At 41.8% G+C, this 18,955-nt stretch overlaps 1 protein-coding gene across 1 annotated transcript in view; it reads right to left on the bottom strand.

Moving 5' to 3' along the window:
- Positions 1–18,955, bottom strand: part of si:ch211-186j3.6 (neural-cadherin) — a 640,545-nt gene that overhangs the window by 300,141 nt on the left and 321,449 nt on the right. The window contains exons 16-23 of the mRNA XM_054732672.2: positions 18,792–18,935; positions 10,701–10,821; positions 10,005–10,167; positions 6,528–7,196; positions 4,819–5,010; positions 4,250–4,693; positions 3,455–3,785; positions 2,701–2,794 (exon numbers count right to left, since the gene is read on the bottom strand). Coding sequence (XP_054588647.2) covers positions 2,701–2,794; positions 3,455–3,785; positions 4,250–4,693; positions 4,819–5,010; positions 6,528–7,196; positions 10,005–10,167; positions 10,701–10,821; positions 18,792–18,935 — 2,158 coding nt within the window. The remainder of the gene's footprint in view (positions 1–2,700; positions 2,795–3,454; positions 3,786–4,249; positions 4,694–4,818; positions 5,011–6,527; positions 7,197–10,004; positions 10,168–10,700; positions 10,822–18,791; positions 18,936–18,955) is intronic.

Genomic DNA, 18,955 nt, shown 5'->3' on the forward strand with positions numbered 1-18,955 from the left:
GCAGATCTTGTACCGACACCGGTCGAACTAGCTACGAGCTAACCTGAAGCTAACCCAAAGCTAACACAGAGGTGGGAGCTAAGCTAACGGAGGTAGCAACCTAGCTACAACCAGAGTTAACTGTGCACAACACCAGAGCTTCTGAGTCAGAGATACGCCGGGCTGACCACTGGGTAAAACCGGGTGGAACACAGAGGTCTCCGAGACCTCCACAAGCTGGCAGCCGCACAGCAGACAAGCGCCGCTGCGATCTGAGATGCGCAAAGCTGCCGCTGGGGAGAACCGGGTGGAAAGGTTTCCATCCCAGAGCTCCACAAGCCGGCTGTCCACGCAACAGACAGAAGCTGCGATCAGACAGAGGTGTGCCGAGCTGCAGGGAGGGGAGAACCGGGTGGAAAACATCGGTGTCCCGAGAGCTCCACAAGCCGATAGTCGGAACCCAGCTCCACCAACATGTTATATTTCAACCCATTTTCTAAAGTGCAGCATTATGTTAAATGCACTGGGTTTTACCCTATTACATTTAAATTTCATGGTTAAATCTAAGCTCAGCTCGGCAGTGACCTAAAATACATAAATATAATTTTACTTACTGAAATAAATGAAGTGGAGACTCCTTGGACGCTCTATTAGTGCAATTAATGCCACAGCAAGTCATTTTGTCCAACAATTGCACAAATAATATGCAAACAAGAATACACACACACAGAGACTCAAAATCCCGGAGCAGTTTCCAGGCCAGACCGAGGCTCTACTGAGGCCTTTCCACAGAGCTAGCTCTGTGGTCACGTGGGTCGGATGCTCATTAATTATACAGAATTTTAGGCTTTTAATACACTTAAACAGAAGAGTGAGAAAAAAATTCACCCCCCTCAGAGTTGTCATGAGTGTAAACTACATCATTTAAACCAAAAACATGTTTTGGTACTAGGCTGTAAACATGTTTATTTCTGCTGTGAAACTGGCATTTTTAACATGGGAGTCAATGAGGATTTGCTCGCTTCTGACACCAGCCCCTAGTGGATGAGGGTGGAACTGCAATTTATTTCATTTCCGTGTTTGCTTCAATTTTTTACCTGCATTGTGGGGGCTTGGTCCTAACCATAGAGTTAATCTAATACTGGATTGATGGCACTGTAAAAAAAATTATATGTATATATATATATATATATATATATATATATATATATATATATAGATATAGATATAATTTTTTATTTTTATTTTTTTTTTGCGGCTGGTTTTAAATTGGCACTTTGGTGGTGCTTGCACTCACACTAGGTCTCACCTCACCAGCTCATCAGCAAAAGCTACAAGTGCAACAAATAAATTAGAACATGGTGAAAAGCTTCACTAATGTCAGTAACTCAACTTAAAAGGTGAGGCTAATCTATGAGACAGACTCATTCCAAGGACAACCAAATATTTCAGCCTTTATTTGTTAGAAATGTTATGATTATGGCTCACAGCTGATGACAGTCCCACATTCAAAATCTCCAACAACTAGATTATTGTGAAAAGGTTCAATATTCTAGATTCAAGTGTCACACTCTAATCAGCGAATGAATCCAGAACACCTGCAGAGGGCTCCTGAGCCTTTAGATGGTCTCTCAGTCTAAGATGGATTACTGACATGAGTTTCACTTGTAAATTTCAGTACAGTAAGTAAGATATCAATCATTTATAGTCTTTTATACTTCAAAACGGTTCAAATGAAATTTGAGGAATAAAAGTATGCATTAAGCTTGGTGTATCAGATGTGACACCTTTGATTAAATACATGAAAGTAGATACTACTGAAACGACTATATAAACTGATTTGGTTTCATTTTCAAGTTTCTTTTTTTTACCTTACCATGGAACAGCGTTGGTCCAGGGTAATGATCTAATTGGTAGTTGCTGGCTCTATTCCAGCTTACTGTGTGAATGGCTAAGGATGAGGTATAAATAAAGCTCATTTACTATTGACAGCATTATCTTTCAACCACCTGTAATAGATGACACGTATTTAATACTCCAACAAGAAAGAATACACATTCAGCAGTGTTACGTGCTCTGCCCCTTTCCGGCCTCAGTGGCTTCTGCCTCGTCTGTCTCCTGCTCAGCTGTGTGTAAAGGGCAATCATGGATCAGCTGTTAAAAGCTGCTCTCCTGCCCACAGTCTTTGAGAAGGTCCAGGGTGGTGGAGACTCGTAAGAGTTTTTGCTGCTCTCTTCTCCTCGCGTGCGTTTCGTTAGTTTCGGCTTTAGATATTCGATTAGATATTAGGATTAGAATTTGACTCTCTGGTAACCCCGACCTATACGGCTCTTTGACTCTGCTTGTGGACTTTTCCCAGCGTCCCTGCTTAACAGGACGTCAATTAGCTTGGGGTTTGTAGTAATTGTATTACGGTTAGTTAATCCCCCCTCCCGGCCCCTTATGGGGCGGCGCTTTTAGTTTCCCTTTTGTGTGTATCTCCTTTAGTTTTGTATATATTATGGCTGTAGCTATTTTTGGCTTTTCTTTCTGTAATTAAAATCCTTGGTACAGCGACACTGCACTCCGTTATTATTCAACCCACACACCAACTTTATTTCTCCCTCAACAACATCTCTCCTAGCGGGCTGAGGGACGTAATAAGCAGAATTAGCACTCATTTAAACTATTTTATAACATATTTTTGGTATGAAACAAGTAACAAGAGGACATGTTTCTCACCTCGGCATATGACCTTCAAAGACATACGTCTTGTTGTCCCAATCATCGGGGTCCGGGGCGTAGACCTTCCCAAGCACCGTTGTTGGCATTCGACCTAAACAAAAGAAGAGAAAATGTCAGAATACTTGGACTGTCAGTAAAAAGTTAAAAATGCCCCAGCATCAATGCAAATTTTATTCAGTTTAGAAAGAGTTTCAGCAACACACCAAAGTGAGACTGGAAGTAAGCGCATGAATGCACGGTGGTAGGGGAATTATTCTGATTCCAAATAACTGATGAGGTTCAGCTTGTCTGTCTGCTCTGAGCTTTAAAGGAAAAAAGTTAAACACTACAGAATCAGCTTGTTGGTTTTATTGGAATAAAAGTGCCAACGAATAAATGTTACGTTTTTAAACCACCAAGGCCTTTAATTAGAGTGGATGCAAATGTGTGTCTCCTGTAGAAAATAGGAAGCCTGAACAAACACAAAACAGCCAGTTTGACCAAAAAATAAATGCTGACTACTTTTTTTGTCTTGCTTTAACTCAACATGTAAACCAGCCGTGCGGCTAAGTGAAAACCTCAACAACAAACCTGTGACTCTATGAAAATGTTTGTCTTTCAGAGCTCCACACAGAAAGGACTGTAGTTAAAACACAACCTGTGCAAGGTCACCAGTACAAACACAGCAAAGACGACTGAGTTTGGGTATTTTTAAGATGTGTTAGCTGTTGGTGTTGCCTGTTTCTCCATCCTACAGGAGAACTCTTCTCACCTCTGTGACTGTTGATGGAGATCTGCTTCTCCCCTGCCACATGTGGGTGATCATTCTGATCACCAATGGTCACAGTTAGGGTGCTGGTCACTGTTCTAGCAGGATGGCCGCTGTCACTCATCACTATGGGAAGAAGGAACTCCTTCTGGCGTTCTCTATCAAACGTCCTCAGAGCTGTTATAGTTGCCGTGCCGTTCAAGTTGTCCTGAAGGTAGAAGTCGTTGCTATAGCGATACTCAGGAGGCACGGTGAAATGAAAGGGTGGTCCGTTTTCAGGAGAGTCCTGGTCAACAGCTCGGAGAAGTGTTGATGTTTGGTTCAACCTTACTACCTAAACGAGGAGGGACAAGGTTTTTAATCACATCACCAACGGCATTGTCTTTATTATGGTAATAAATGGGTAACGAATTGGATAAAATCACAGGGACTTTCTGTTAGAAGAAGAGAAATTCACAAAATAACTAAAACTCACCCAAAAACTTAGCAAAAGTAAGAATAAGAAATAAACACCAGTACAGATACAAAATAATATAACAAAAACGAGACAATGAAACTGGCCTGGGCTATTGGATAACTCTACCACTTGAGTCAAACGCTGAAATTACATCTGTGACTCAATCCTGCACCCACTCCTGCTCCAGCTGTTTCAAGTATGAACTAATTACAGCAAAACAATAAAAAAGTAAGGACTAGGGAAGAGAACACCTGGAAAAATCATCTGGGATGTATTTATAATTTTAGTCATTAAAATGACCCAATCTACCAGAAGACCTAGTCAAGAAGAACGGAGCCTACCTGAGGTCCAGCCACGTTCTCGAAGACTATCGGGGCATACGCTGCCTCAAACTCTGGGCCATTGTCATTTACGTCCAACAGAGGCAGCTGCACTGTGGCGCTACCCATTAGCGGTGGAAATCCATGATCTGTTGCTATGACAACCAGGTGATGCTGAGGGGATTTCTCTCTGTCCAGTGGTCGGGCCACAGAGATTACACCTGACTGGTCAATAGTGAACAACCCATCAGGATCTGAGTCCTCCAACAGGCTGTAAGTGATTTCACGGTTCTGGCCTGAATCTGAATCACTGGCGACCAGATGAGCCACACTGGTTCCCACGCTGATGTCCTCAGATAATGGGGCAAGGGACAGAAAGTGTGGAATAAAGACAGGAGCATGGTCATTGTAGTCCTCTACCTCGACTACACAGTGAAGAAAGCTTGAGAAGTCTAGGTCTTCAACCTAGAGGAGAAGCCACATATACAGCATCACATCTACCGGCAGGGAAACCCCAGGGCGAATAAAGGTTTAACCAGTTAAAAACACGTGAACTCAGATCAAAGTTAAACCAAAGTTACTTTTCCTACCTTCAGTGTGAGGTTGAACCTCTGCTCACTGTGTCGTTCATAGTCCAAACGTTTCTTAAGCTTCAGGATGCCCCGCTGCTCTTGCTTGTGACTGACCATGTAAAATTTCTGTTCTTGATCTCCAGCCACAACACTAAAGGTCAGCTGGGCATTTTCTCCCGTGTCACGGTCTTCTGCCACAAGCTCCAGGACCTTAGATTGACACAGGGAGTGTTCAGCACATGTGCATACATTTCTGAGGTAGAATGGTGCAAAGTTGTACTTTGGCTTCTTGTACCAACGGGTTCAAAGAGTGAGGCGCTAACTGGAAAAGCTCTGCCGCTCACACTTGGACAACGGATTCTGAAGGAATGGAAAAAGCTAGAAACACGCTGATTCTTCCTGATGAAAGAAGTCTCTTTCTTTTGGTAGTTTTGGTGTTTACATGGACATAGAGCACAATGTTCTGTGACTCTTCAAAAAACTGTGAAAACGCTCAAAAACGCTGGCAGTGAATGAGTTAATAAAGGGAAATAACAACATTGATGAAAAGTCAAACTTAGATTTGACTTCTTTTGTTCTGAACACAATAAAGAACAGTCTTATTTTAGACAACACAACAAAGTAAACTGATCTGTGTAAATATATTGTCTCCCTACACTGTGATCCTCTACAGAAACTCAAATACATGAATTTAAATGCTTTTAATGTACTTATATTTGGTATTTTAGAGTCAGCTTGTGCAGTAAAACTATAATATTAAAGGTGCACATTTTACAAGGTGTATGTATGATGTGGATATTATTACACTGGGTTCTTGGTAAACCCTACCATGTGCTACCATAATCGTTGTTATCACAAACATCTGATGAGCTATCTTTACGCTGGTGCAATAATACATTTGCTGTATAACTAATGAATAATTAGGTCCTTGATCGAGTCGGCAAATTTAAAATTGTGTAATTAAACATTTTCAAAAGAAAAATGACTTATTATAAAGTCAGCGACATCTGACCCATTCCAGCTGAGATACCACTTCAGAATTACGACTCATTTGTCATTAGAGCAATAACTGTTTCTTTGCTCTAAACTCAGCAGAAGTTCTGCCACAATAAGAATCCTAACTCTGCCACTGGACGCTTTATTTTGTAGTTACCAAAAAATAGAGAATATCAGAAGCAAATTATTTCACTCATCAATAACTAACATTCAGCTTAAGAAGGCAACCATGTAGGATCTATACAATGTTTTGACTCAGCCTGAACAAAAACCTTTCAGATTCATGTAGACTTGCTGGTTTTGGAGTCAAGGTGGCATTTACTTTAGGTCAAATATTTCAGGGCAATATTTAAAAAACTGGAACCTTTTTTTATTATTGTTGATTGTTTGAGACTCACATCCTTGTGGATTCATTGCTGTACTAAACAGTCACAATAAATTAGAAAATGTACACTAGCCAATGTTTTTAAAACGAGAACTGTTTAACCCTCCCACTCTCTTAATGGGTGACCCCAAAAAGAAAGTGTACCATTGAGCAGGAAGGATGGTTTATCCCTTGGGTCCATGTGGCGGGGTGAGGAGTGAGCACCACCTCACCCCGCCACATGGACACAAGGGATAAACCATCCATCCTGCTCAATGGTACACTTTCTTTGTGGGGTCACCCATAAAGAGAGTGGGAAGGTTAAGTGAAACAAGGCAGTCCTGAGTAGTGACGTGTCTTGACCCACCTCTGCATTGAGTTCTGCATTCTCAGAGATCCTTGCCAGGCAGGAATGATCTGTGAACCTTGGAGCATGGTCATTAACATCCTTGACCTGAATGGTTGCAGTTCCAGTTCCTGCCATCCCTCCACCATCTCTGGCCTCCACAACAATTAGGTAGGACTCGACTTGTTCTCTGTCCAGACCTCCTAATCCCACAGTGATCGTTCCTGTAATGGGGTTGATGGTGAACATTTCTGAGAAGGTGGGTACTCCTCCTAAGGCAGCGTTAGTGGCATCCATACTGCCCACTATTCTATAGGAAAGCACAGCGTTCTGCCCCACAGCGGAGTCATCCAGATCAGTTGCAGTCATTTCCATGACAGAAGTTCCTATTACAGAGTTTTCTGCTACATCTCCATGACAGCTGAGAGCACAAGGGAAGATGGGTGCATTGTCATTGATGTCCCACACATTGATGATGACATCTGTGAAGCCTGTCAGGCCCTCGCCACCCTCATCTGTTGCAAGGACAACAAAACGCCAAACAGCTCGTTCCTCGCGGTCCAGGGTCCGCTGGGCGTAAATCTTGCCTGAGACCTCATCTATTATGAATTCACTCTCTGCACCCTGACCGTGGAGGGAGTAACGCAGGGCCTCCTGGTCAGCGTCCTTATCTGGGTCAGATGCCGTCACCTGGAACATCACAGGACAACAAGATAAAAGAATAATGAGTGTGTATTTTGAAAGTAGACTAGATGCTAGGCTTTTGACGCATTTAATGGCCTCAATTTGCTGTTGTAAACTCAGGCGGGTTGACCCAGCTAAAGCATCACAAAACTGAAACTAGATTTATTAAAACTAAACAGTTTTCTGCTGTATTTCAAGTAGAAAAAAAAAGTTCACAATTAAAATTATACTCAGGAGTTAAAATGTTCTGTCGCAAACTCAGCAAAAGATCTGATTATCGTCAGTTACATAGAATTCCATATATTATACATCTGGAGCTCTGGTACATGGACACCAGTGGTGACCAAATGCAGCGTAAACATATCTTCAGGTCTGGACCTGTTTATAGTTCCACAAAAATAAATCCAGATGTTTCCACCAAGAACACTGAAGGTTCTGAATCATATTTTTTATTCTTGTTATGGACATATCCCTTGTCTGAAATAAAGTTTGATTGATTGATTGATTGATAACACTCAATAATGTATATATGTCACCCATATAAATACAAATAAATCAATACATTTTATATATTTATAGTAAATATAAAATTTATTTATGTATTTTTTTTCATTAGATCTAGTCAGATCAGTCCGACATTAGTCACAAGAGGTATCTGATAGCCCAACCTCTCTTTAAACACTTGACTTCCAGGTCCAGTTTATTTATAAAGCACTTTCCACAGGGCATAAGAGCCCACCTAAGTGCTTTACAGAAAGAAAAGGCAAAAAAAATAAATAAACACAAACAAGATTATAAGGGGATATGTAAAAAAAATAAATAAATGGAAAAAGCTTAATAGAAAAACAAAAAACATTGCATACAAACCACTCAAAGCACAGTGACTCTATAAGTCAAAATCAGTTACAAACTAAGTTAAACAAATGAGTTTAAAGGCAAACTTCAAAAATGCACAGGGACGCAGACAGAGTGGGCGATCATTCCAGAGCTTAGGACCACATACCAAGAAAGGCACGCTCGCCTCTGGTTTTAAAGGTGTTGAACACTGAAAAACCATGTTGTAATTGTTATTTCTGATTAAAATCAGTCACTATGAGCTTTGCATGTAGGCTGAACATGACACCTATCTCCTGCAGCTTCTGATGGAAGAGAGACAGGGAAACTCTAGGATTTGAAAATCCTGATAGAACTATAGTTCACACTGTCACTTAATGCTAATGGACTCACCCACATTGAGTCATGGTGGGGAGGGCTGTTGTTGGTTTAGCCTTCAGGAAACAGCAGGGAACATCTTGGGTGTTTCTCAATGTCAATGTCATAAGCGAGGCCAGGCGCCTCGCTTATGAGGACACTGTCCTTCCTTGGTCAAAGAAAACGGTAATTGGAACAGACCTACATCACGTAACGTCACGTGACACGGGAGATAATATTTATTCGTATAAGTTTCAATATAAATATATAACAAGCCTTTTACTTTTTAAAATGTATATATATTTGTTCAATTACATTTGTAAGTGAGTTACACCTACCTACCACCTAAGCTGCAACTACTAACCAACCATAGACAGCTGCTTTCGATATTAAAAAAAAAACATTTCAGATATCAACCCGGTAGCTAAAATTAGTTTACTTATATTTAGACTTGAAATTTGCCCCCGAAGAAGCTGCCGGCTCCTGAGTCACCATCCTTTGGAAAATATTGCGGTGTACTGTGGGTAATTTTTCATCAAGGCTAGGCTACAAGACACCTCCCGTGTATCCTTGCTCAGCTAGCTAAACGGGTAACAAACGGAGAACAGACGCCTCGTTAGAACATGAACATTGGAACACGGCTTGGCGGTTCCTAAGGATGTATCTCCTAGGCAACTGGGGCGGGGCCAAGACATCAAATCAATGCTCATTGGGACTGTGAAACACTCATTGACTATTAGAAGCTAATTGTTAGCATTAGCAACTTCAACACATGGCAGAAGCTCATTCTGGCTTGTGTTATTTGTGGAGATAAAACCTCAACGCTGCAGAGCAAATGGAGTCAGTGGTAGAGTTGTGTTACTGTTAGCCAATCAGAGACTAGATGTCCAAATATCAGGAAATAAGTCTCTAAAACCTGCTGTGCGAAGCTCAGCTTGGATGTGGCATTTATTTCTACTAGAGACCACTGCCAATGTGCTGATTAAACGAGTGAACTACACCTTTAAGGGGTGACTTTGGAACACAGAGGAACAAGAGTGTAGAAGACCTGAGGGTGCCAGAAGGCCATGGACAAAGCACTTCTGAAATGTTTGGGGCGGTGCACCCATTCAAGGGTTTAAAAACAAAGAATCTTAAACTGAATTCTAAAACAGACTGGGAAGCAGTGCAATGAGCAGAGAAGTGGTGTGACATCTTAATGGGAATGGGAAAAAATGGCCGCCACATTCTGGACTAACTGGAGGCGAGCAATGGATGTTTTTTGACACCTATCAGGGAGGAGTTTAAGTTGTCCAGCAGTAAGGTAATAAAAGCACGGATAATGGATTCAAGCTGTTTAGGTACTTCACTCATGAATCCTGGGAAAGAAGCTATAAATTCTACCATCTGAGGCAATAAATACCAGACTTTCTGTCCAGTACTTATTGCCTTTCTTGATGACAATAAATATAAAAAGACATTAAATTAGAGGCACAAACTTGTATTTTTATTGCCAACTATAACAACTCATTTTGCATGTTTTTTTAACAAGTGAGTAGTGATCACACAAACATGCAGTACAAGCAGATAATTGCCCCGGAGTCCCTCGAGCTCTATCAAGAAGGGGAAATAAATGCAGAATACCTGAAGCACAAACACAGGCGACCCATCCAGCTCCTCGGTTACGCTGCCGTAGTACTCGTTAACGGTGAACACCGGAGCCTCGTCATTTTTATTGACCACACTCACTGTCACAGTTGTATAATCTTCCCACTTCCCATCTGAGGCCAGGATATGGAGCTTGTACCTAAGCAAAGGTTGTAACAATGATTATGGTTGGTTATTCACCCAAAGGGCTTTTTGCCCTTTGTGATGAGACTTTAACAAACACAGCCTATCTATTTGACAAACTGCTATTTCTAGTATCTTTTGGATAGAAAACACACACACACACACACACACACACACACATACATACATACATACATGCATTCATATATATATATGTGTGTGTATGTATATATATATAAAATTATCTAATTTACTGATGTGGTGTTTTGGTATGAATACAAAATACAAAGTAATGGCATCATTTCTACAAACCATTCTCTTAGCTGCTAGAGAAAATGTGAACGTCAGAATCAAATCAGCAGATCAGAGCTGAACAAAAGAACTGACATTGAAAATTGCAGTTGGTGCTTTCAATCTATGTCATTAATTTAGATCACATTTAAGAAACTGTACAACATGCTTTAAGATACAGTGGTAAACAAAGCAGAGTTTTATAAATGATTTACTCCTCACAGGTTTTATCCTCTGCCTCTTGAAGTGATCTCATACCTTTTATTTTGTTCATAGTCCAGAGGTTGAGCAATGAAGATCGTGCCCACCTCTGGCTCGACATCAAACACTCCCCCCGTGTTTCCTGATGTAATCTGGTACCGTAGCTTGGCATTTCCACCTGCAGAGAAAGAATGATAATGATTAGTTACTGACAGATTTTTTTTAAGAATAAGGTATATATATATATGCGTGTGTGTGTGTGTGTGTGTGTGTGTGTGTGTGTGTGTGTGTGTGTGTGTGTGAAACAGCTCTTCTTAGGGTCTCTAATGACCTTCTGACTCACAGTGATGCAGGGGACTGTTCTGTTCTGGTCCTGCTGGACCTGACTGCAGCCTTTGACACTGTTGACCATCACCTGCTACTGGAGAGGCTGAGAGACTGGGTAGGCCTATCAGGATCTGCTCTGAAGTGGTTCTCCTCTTATCTCTCTGAGCGCTCCTTTTCTGTGGCCGTCTCCAAGTTGAGGTCCTCCACCACCTCTCTTACCCATGGTGTCCCACAAGGTTCTGTGCTGGGGCCTCTGCTCTTCCTCCTCTATCTGCTTCCTCTTCAGCACATCCTGAGCTCCTTCAAAGGAATCTCCTACCATCTTTATACAGATGACATCCAACTTTACATCTCCTTCATGCCCCATGTCTAAGCTGCAGCTGTTACACACCTGCTTAGACCTGGATGGTGGGAGCTTTCATCAGCTGAATGAAGATAAGACTGAGATCCTCATCTGTGCCCCAGACAAGCTGGTTCCCAAAGTCAGAGACTCTCTTGGTCATCTTGCTTCTCGCACCAAACCTTCTGTCAGGAATCTTGGTGTGACCTTTGACCCAGCTCTCACCCTGGATTCTCGTGTCAGTTCTCTTGTTCGTTCATCCTTCTTCCATCTCAGGAACGTTGCTAAGCTGAGTCCCATTCTGTCTCGCTCTGAACTTGAGACAGTTCTCCACACCTTCATCTCCTCACGCTTAGACTACTGTAACTCTCTTTTCACGTGTCTGAGCAGAACCTCCCTGAACCGTCTACAGGTGGTTCAGAATGCCTGTGCTCGGCTTCTGACCAAGTCCTCCAAATACACCCACATCACCCCGCTTCTCCTCCAGCTTCACTGGCTGCCAGTCAACCTCAGGGTTCATTTCAAGATCCTGGTTCTGGTCTATAGGGCCTTACATGGACAAGCACCATCTTACATTGGTGATCTTCTTAGTCCCTACACCCCCAGCAGGTCCTTGAGGTCCAGTGATCAAAGCCTACTGGTTGTGCAGCACCAGGCTAAAGACCAAAGGTGACAGATCATTTGCTGCTGTGGCCCCCAGACTCTGGAACTCTCTCCCCCTGAGCCTGAGACCAGTGGACTCAGTGTTCTCCTTCAAAAAGCAGCTGAAGACTCACTTGTTCAAGCTGGCTTTTGTATGACCTTCTTCACCACTCTCGCTTTATTCTGCTCTCCCCACCTATTCCACCTTCCTCAGGATCCACTGATTCCCCTCTTTCCTATTCACTCTTTCTCTTTCTTAACATTTTTTCTTTTAAATCCCAATTGCCTGTGTTTGCTCATTTAAAATATATTTTTAAACATTTTCTAAATGCTTTTTTATATTTTTACTTTTTTTTTGTTTTTGTGAAGCGCCTCGTGATTTTTGTCTTGAGAGGCGCTATAGAAATGATACTTTCTTCATCTTCTTCTTTTCCTCACTCCTGATGCTTCTGCCTGGGAACTAAACTTTCCTTCCCTTTTCCAGAAATGGTCAGTTTTTAATTACAGTTTGACCCTTCAATATCTGGTCGACATGGAGACAGGAGTCTGCATGTGCTGCCTTTAATCTGCTGGGTCCTACATTCCATCAGCTGGAGTTCCGAGCCTCTCTGCAGCTCTGAACACAAGATAATGTATTATCAACATCATGTTCCTTCCTGTCATGACACGGAAGATACTAGTAACCATGTATGGAGGGTTCCAAGTCCCTGAGAATCTACAGTAGCCATAAGGAAGGAGGCCGAGAACTAGTGAGTGTATGAGACACTATCCAAGACGAAACATCAAAGATCCATAAATACATCAAGGATAAGGCCCCAACAGATGATGGGCTCAGTGAATGTCTCAGACAATGGAGAATAAAGGAGGAGACTCTGGAAATACCACCATGGGAGGACAAGCTCCTACATAGGATGTACCATTGACAGATAATTGAAGAGCCGGACAGTGAAAGCATACAGTGAATGCCACGACCAAGTGACTGGTATAGTGTACAGAAACATCTGTGCAGAGTATGGACCGGAAGCCCCAAGGTCAAAGTGGGTAACACCTTCTATGATGTTTGAGAACAAGAGAGCCAAGCTCCTGTGGGACTTCCAGATCCAGACTGAAAAACGGTGGTGATAAACCAACCGGACATTGTGGTGATGAACAAACAACAGAGGACAGTTGTTGTGGTTTATGTAGCAATACCAAGTGATGGTAACATCAGAAAAAAGGAACACGATAAACTAGAGAAGTACCAGGGCCTCAAAGAAGAACATGAGAAATGGTAAATGGTAAATTTACCATTTGACATGAGAAAGCCTGAAGAGTGAAGACATCGGTGGTACCCGTGGTCATCGGGGCCCTTGGGGCAGTAACCCCCAAACTGGAGGAGTGGCTAAAGCAGATCCCGGGAAAAATATCAGACATCTCATTCCAGAAAAGTTCAGTTCTAGGACAAGCTATGATACTGCGCAGAACCCTCAAGCTCCCAGGCCTCTGGTACAGGACCCGAGCTTGTAAGGACGAGACCACCCACAGAGGATGAGGTGGGAATTCTTATATATATATATGCCACCTCCACATTACTGTCACAAACTTGTATCTCAAACAGTAAAGGAAGAAATATAAGGAATTTAATACACTGCTGTTAACTCATTAACTGCCATTAACGACTAGAGGTTCTTTTTAATCCAACCGCTCGCTGCCATTATGACTAAAGTCGTCAATTGCATCTTTTCCTTACATTGTGTAGGACTGCTTAAGGGTTTTGAAAAATGATAAAAGAAAAAAAATGAACATCTGAAAAAAGTAAAATATCTGGCACTGCCATAAATGGCAGAATGCTTTTTATCAGTACCTTAAAATAATTTCTAAAATATTTTAATGCTCAAACAAAAAGTCAGAACTACATTAAGTATCAGTTACATTAATTCAGAAAAATACCCTTTTTTAGAGTTGGTTCCCATTCTCATTATTAAACGTCTTAAATTGACAATTCCCACACACGATGATCTGTTAGACGCCAATCTACATACGTCCCTCAGTAAAATTACGAGTCATTGTATGCATCTCAATTGCCCCTGCACCCACTACCCCTGATGTTAATGTGAAAGGGAAAGAAGAGGCCTCTGAAGAGGAGATTCACAGCTTATTAGCAAGATGAAAGTCAAGGAAGGAGAGAAGAGAATGCTCTAATCCAGATCGTTTTGTACCGTCTGTCTGTTTTCATTTTAAATGAGACTTTAGGGAATTCATACGATTAGATTCCTTCAATATAGCCTCATTGTCTTTTTATACTCATCTCAATCCCTTAAGTATTTACAAAGCTACTGAAAACTAAAGAGGAGCAGAAACTAACCACACAGGGAATATTGCAACACATAAAATAAACAAACAATTGAAAAATAAATATTTTATCCCAACTGGACTGATTTCAAAGTTGTTCTAGCTCCCTGGGTACTGTACTCTACTGAAACAGAACACAGAGAACAGTGTTGTATTGGTCTCTAGCTGTGGAAGTACCCTGTGGTTGAGCCCTGTACTGCACCATCTCCACCATTCATTATTTATCATAAAATGGTAAATAGCCTGTATTTGTATAGTGCCTTCTTAAGCTTGGTTTATGCTTGACACATTTACTTTCCGCTTGGTGATGCGGCTCGCGGATGGAACGCGCTTCACAACTTGCAGCGTTTATGTTTCATGCGGCTTGTCTCTGCGGTGAGCCAATATTCTCCCAAACTGTAGGGGGCAGCATGGAGCTCTACGGCATGCATCCAACACTACACCATAGTAGAAGTAGAAATGACTGTTGTTTACAACACGGCATTCCAGCATTTTTCACAGCGTCCTCGTCTTTTCTGACAGTGCGAGCTATTTCTCTCCAAGAATTATTAACAACATGTTGATCACGGTGATCTCTGAGAGCTGAATCATACAAATGTCTGTATTTATGAACCTCTGCCATACTAGTTCTTGCCAGTCCGCCATGTTTTTCCGCGTCCGACCGTCCGTGTGGTTAGAAAATTTCATAGGTGCACAGTGAGGAAAGTTTGGGCCGTGCGGAGGCGCGGTGGAGGGGCGTGGTTGTTAAAATGACGCAAGTTTGACGCGTGGAGCCGTGAAAACCTCGCGGATGTGTCAAGCATAAACCAAGCTTTAGGGTTCTAAAACCCCCCAGAGCGCTTCACAACACAATCAGTCATTCACCCATTCACACGCTGGTGGGGATGAGCTACAGTGTAGCCACAGCTGCCCTGGGGTGCATCGACAGAAGTGAGGCCTGCCAAACACTGCCACCACCAGTTCCTCTGACAACCACCAGCAGGTAAGGCAGGTTAAGTGTCTTGCTCAAGGACACAACAGCAGCATTCTCTAGTCGGAGTTGGGATCAAACCTGCAACCTTTTGATTACTAGACCAGCTCTACATCCTGAGATACTGCTGTCCCTTTCTAACTGAAAGGGAAATGCACCTAAAGTATTATTACCAGAAACAAAATGTGCTGTGGATGTTATGAAGATTGGATGATAACTGTCATTTCCTAACAAAAGACTTGAAACATTGACATTGAAGATGTAAACCAACATACATTTACACCTAGTGCCATGGTCTGTGTTGGACCCCTGATCATGGGGTGAGATTTCAGGGCTTATATGTGCTTTTAGAATAAAACACACTAATTATGGTCATTAAACGCAGGCCCATTGTGAGTCTTTTTCCGTCTTTATCACTTGATTTTCTTATGCTATATAGTACTGAGGAAAGTTTATGTTCCAGTGGGTGGTGAGAATCAAACTGGAGACACTGGTCAGTGTGTTGGTTTCCTGTAAACTCTTTATCTTTACAATGTGATCTAATAAAATCAGTATTTTATTGTGATTAATGGTGATGAGTTAGGGAGATACAAATGCAAAGCCAAACACTTTGGGCCAGTCGTGCACATTCATTTTACAATTGGTCAAACATAGTTTCAATTATTGATTCTTTAGTGATTCAGATACAATATACTCACCATCTGCTCACCAAACCTGTCAGAAATGGTCTCAAATGTCTTCTGAAATCTGAGTCAAACTCAGGCCCGGCAAGAAAATGCTGGTTTTTGACCTAATTCTCTCTTTCCAACATGCCCCTTTATGGCTGTGAAGATAATCTCATCAGATATCCCTGCTCTGTGCGGTTTGTTCAAATGGTTCTGGTGAGCAGACAGCAGACATCAGGACAGCATTGATCATGAATCAGGAATAATCAACATGCTGGACTGGCTGAATACCGCAGCAGTGATGTGCCCTGAGAACAAACAAATGTGCAGATATTAAATGTGGCCAATTAGAAACCAAGGTGTTGGATGCACGCTACATAGCGCAAGGCCAATCCAAATCATCTTTCTTGTCAGCCATATTTATTTAGTCCAAAGTCAAATTTGATTTCAAAAGGTTCTACCAGATTTCCAGTTGGACCTGGGAATGTTTGTGAATGACACCAGTTCATTCGTGGTGTGTCTCTTCTGACCATTTTTATAACCTTGCCCTGTGAACCAGGCTTGAATTGAGCAACAGTTGTGTACGGATGGAGACAGGTTGTTGACATGTGCAAAACAACAGCAAAGACATTAGTCTTGCAAGAGCTTTTGAAAAGCTCCAACACCCCAACAACACTTGAGCAAGTCCCTTATGCCAGAAAACTGACAACCATCACAAATGTATGAGATGTGAGCCAAATATCCAATCTGAACTGTAACAGCATCATTTAAAAACAGTTTATGGACTTTGGCCAGAAATTGGTGTTTTACTCAAAAACAAAGCCTTTTTACAAACCACTGTCACCAGTTTGTCACTGAAACTACGGGCATAGAGCTGCAGCTTTCATGATAAGATGTCTGGAATAAAGCAGTGCTTCAAAGCATAAAACAAAGCTTGTATAGAACTGGCAGAACATTTTAAATAAAAACAAGTCAATAAATGTTGGTGTTATTGCTGCATCATGTGACACAGGCAGGTATTAGCCTTCACTGGAAAGCAAAATGCGGATGTTGCCATGTGTAATTGCAAGTATTCTATACACACTTTCAGAGATGAGTGTATTTTTTGTTGCTTTATTGTTACTGAAAGCTATAGAGCGCTATTTTTAAATACAGTAACAGAGCTATTTCATTTCTCATGTGAAAGGAAATAATTCTGAGATGAAAACAAACAAAACATATTTTAAAACTTTAGGATAGTTTATGTTCTATGATTTTTACACAGTGATCATTCATTCTCATGCTGAAAACATGCTTTAGGATTAGAGGAGAATATAAGCAAAGACAACAAAATCACATACAAGCCCTGATCCTGCCTGAAGCCAATTTTAAGAATAAAAGTATTTTTTTGCTCCTGTTCAGTTTGCTGTTGGTGATACTCTAATGTAGCTGCTTAAAGTCATTCTGATTTTTGGACATGTTTTAAAGGGGGACATTTTTAACTTTCTGATGCGCAAGCTTCAGACTGCTGGGTGAAAAGTAAAAGTTGACTTAAAAATAAACGACAAGTGAACTTTTATGTTTTTACAGTGTTTCATTGAGGATCCATCAGACGTTAAAAAAGACCCTTCACCTTTGGGCATGAAGAGTATCTTTAGCTAAGATCTACCTGAAGTCTATGGAAGCGTAGACGTGTACATTCTGCACTCTGAAAGGAAACTGTAAGTCCTACAGCAGTGGGAGGCAGCAGGTGGAAAATGTCGTGATGTATAATTTGTATTTAAAAGGTTCTGAGAGGAAAAAGAGATGGAGAATGATTTGGACAGTTTCAAAGTAACCCTGACGATCATAAAACTTTAACTGTGATTGTGTAAAAACCGGCTGTGAGATGGACTGAAGACATGTCCCCACCTGCCCTATCACTAAGGCCTAGTCCACACGTAGCCGGGTTTTTTAAAAACGAATATCCGCCCCTCCAAAAACTTGCATCCACACCACCTCGTTTTTAAAAATAACTCTGTCCACACGTACCCGGATAAATACGTTGTTAAGGACATGCCAGACCTGTAGGCGGCAGTACTTCCCCCGTTCTTAACCTCGTCCTTCGTCTGTGGTCTTCCGCTTGCAAAAACAAACGAGCAAAAAGCGCTTGGACAATTGATAAAGCGAGCGCAGCTCTGAGGGCATCCATGCTGTCGGCTAGTGTAAACACAGGTCGCACACGTGATGTCAGCATTTTTTGTCGCGGAAAGTGACGTTGCGGACCTTAAAACTCCGGTTTTGTCCGTCCACACGCAGACACCCAAAACGGAGAAAACACAGATCTTCACTTTGGCCGGAGTTTTTAAAAAGATCAGTTTTCGTGTGAAAAAATCTCCGTTTTCGTGTGGATGACAGGCCAAAACGTAGAAAAATACCTACGTTTTGGCAGATCCCCGGCTACGTGTGGACAGGGCCTCAAGCACTGACAACCAGAAGTCATAGCACATTAATTGAACTGACTAATTACAAGCCTTGATGTATAAGCTGTGCTAACTTTGAGTTTTAACCGAAGCCCTGCATTTAACATGTCTCTGGAGTGATTTCCCGTTCAGCTTAGACACTGGAATCCACTTCTCTCCTCCCCACAAGTTGTGTATTTTTGGATATGACAGTGTTTTATTTGCCTTGACACATTTTATAGTGATTTCTTCCAAGTAGGAAGGAGTCAGACAAAAGCAGTCGCATTAGTAGCGTTTAAAGCTGGCTGGCATCGTGCATGAGTCAGTGTGTTGGATTATGAATTCATAGCACTAGCCTCACCACCTCTTTGACACATTCCTCTCTGTCTATATAATAAAATGTCAAAACACAAAGATGCACATGTAGAGCGTCTCTTTCTTTACACCACCTACCTTCATCCCCATCATTGGCGCTGACTGTGAGAACAGCAAAGCCTACGTCGGCGTCCTCGTCCACGTCAACTTCATAAAACGCCTGTCCAAATGTTGGCTTGTTATCATTGACGTCGCTGATAAAAACACGAACATATGCTGTGTCTGAAAAGGAAGAGAAGGAG

Source organism: Nothobranchius furzeri, chromosome 9 (genome assembly GCF_043380555.1).
Source record: "Nothobranchius furzeri strain GRZ-AD chromosome 9, NfurGRZ-RIMD1, whole genome shotgun sequence".
Lineage (NCBI taxonomy): Eukaryota > Metazoa > Chordata > Actinopteri > Cyprinodontiformes > Nothobranchiidae > Nothobranchius > Nothobranchius furzeri.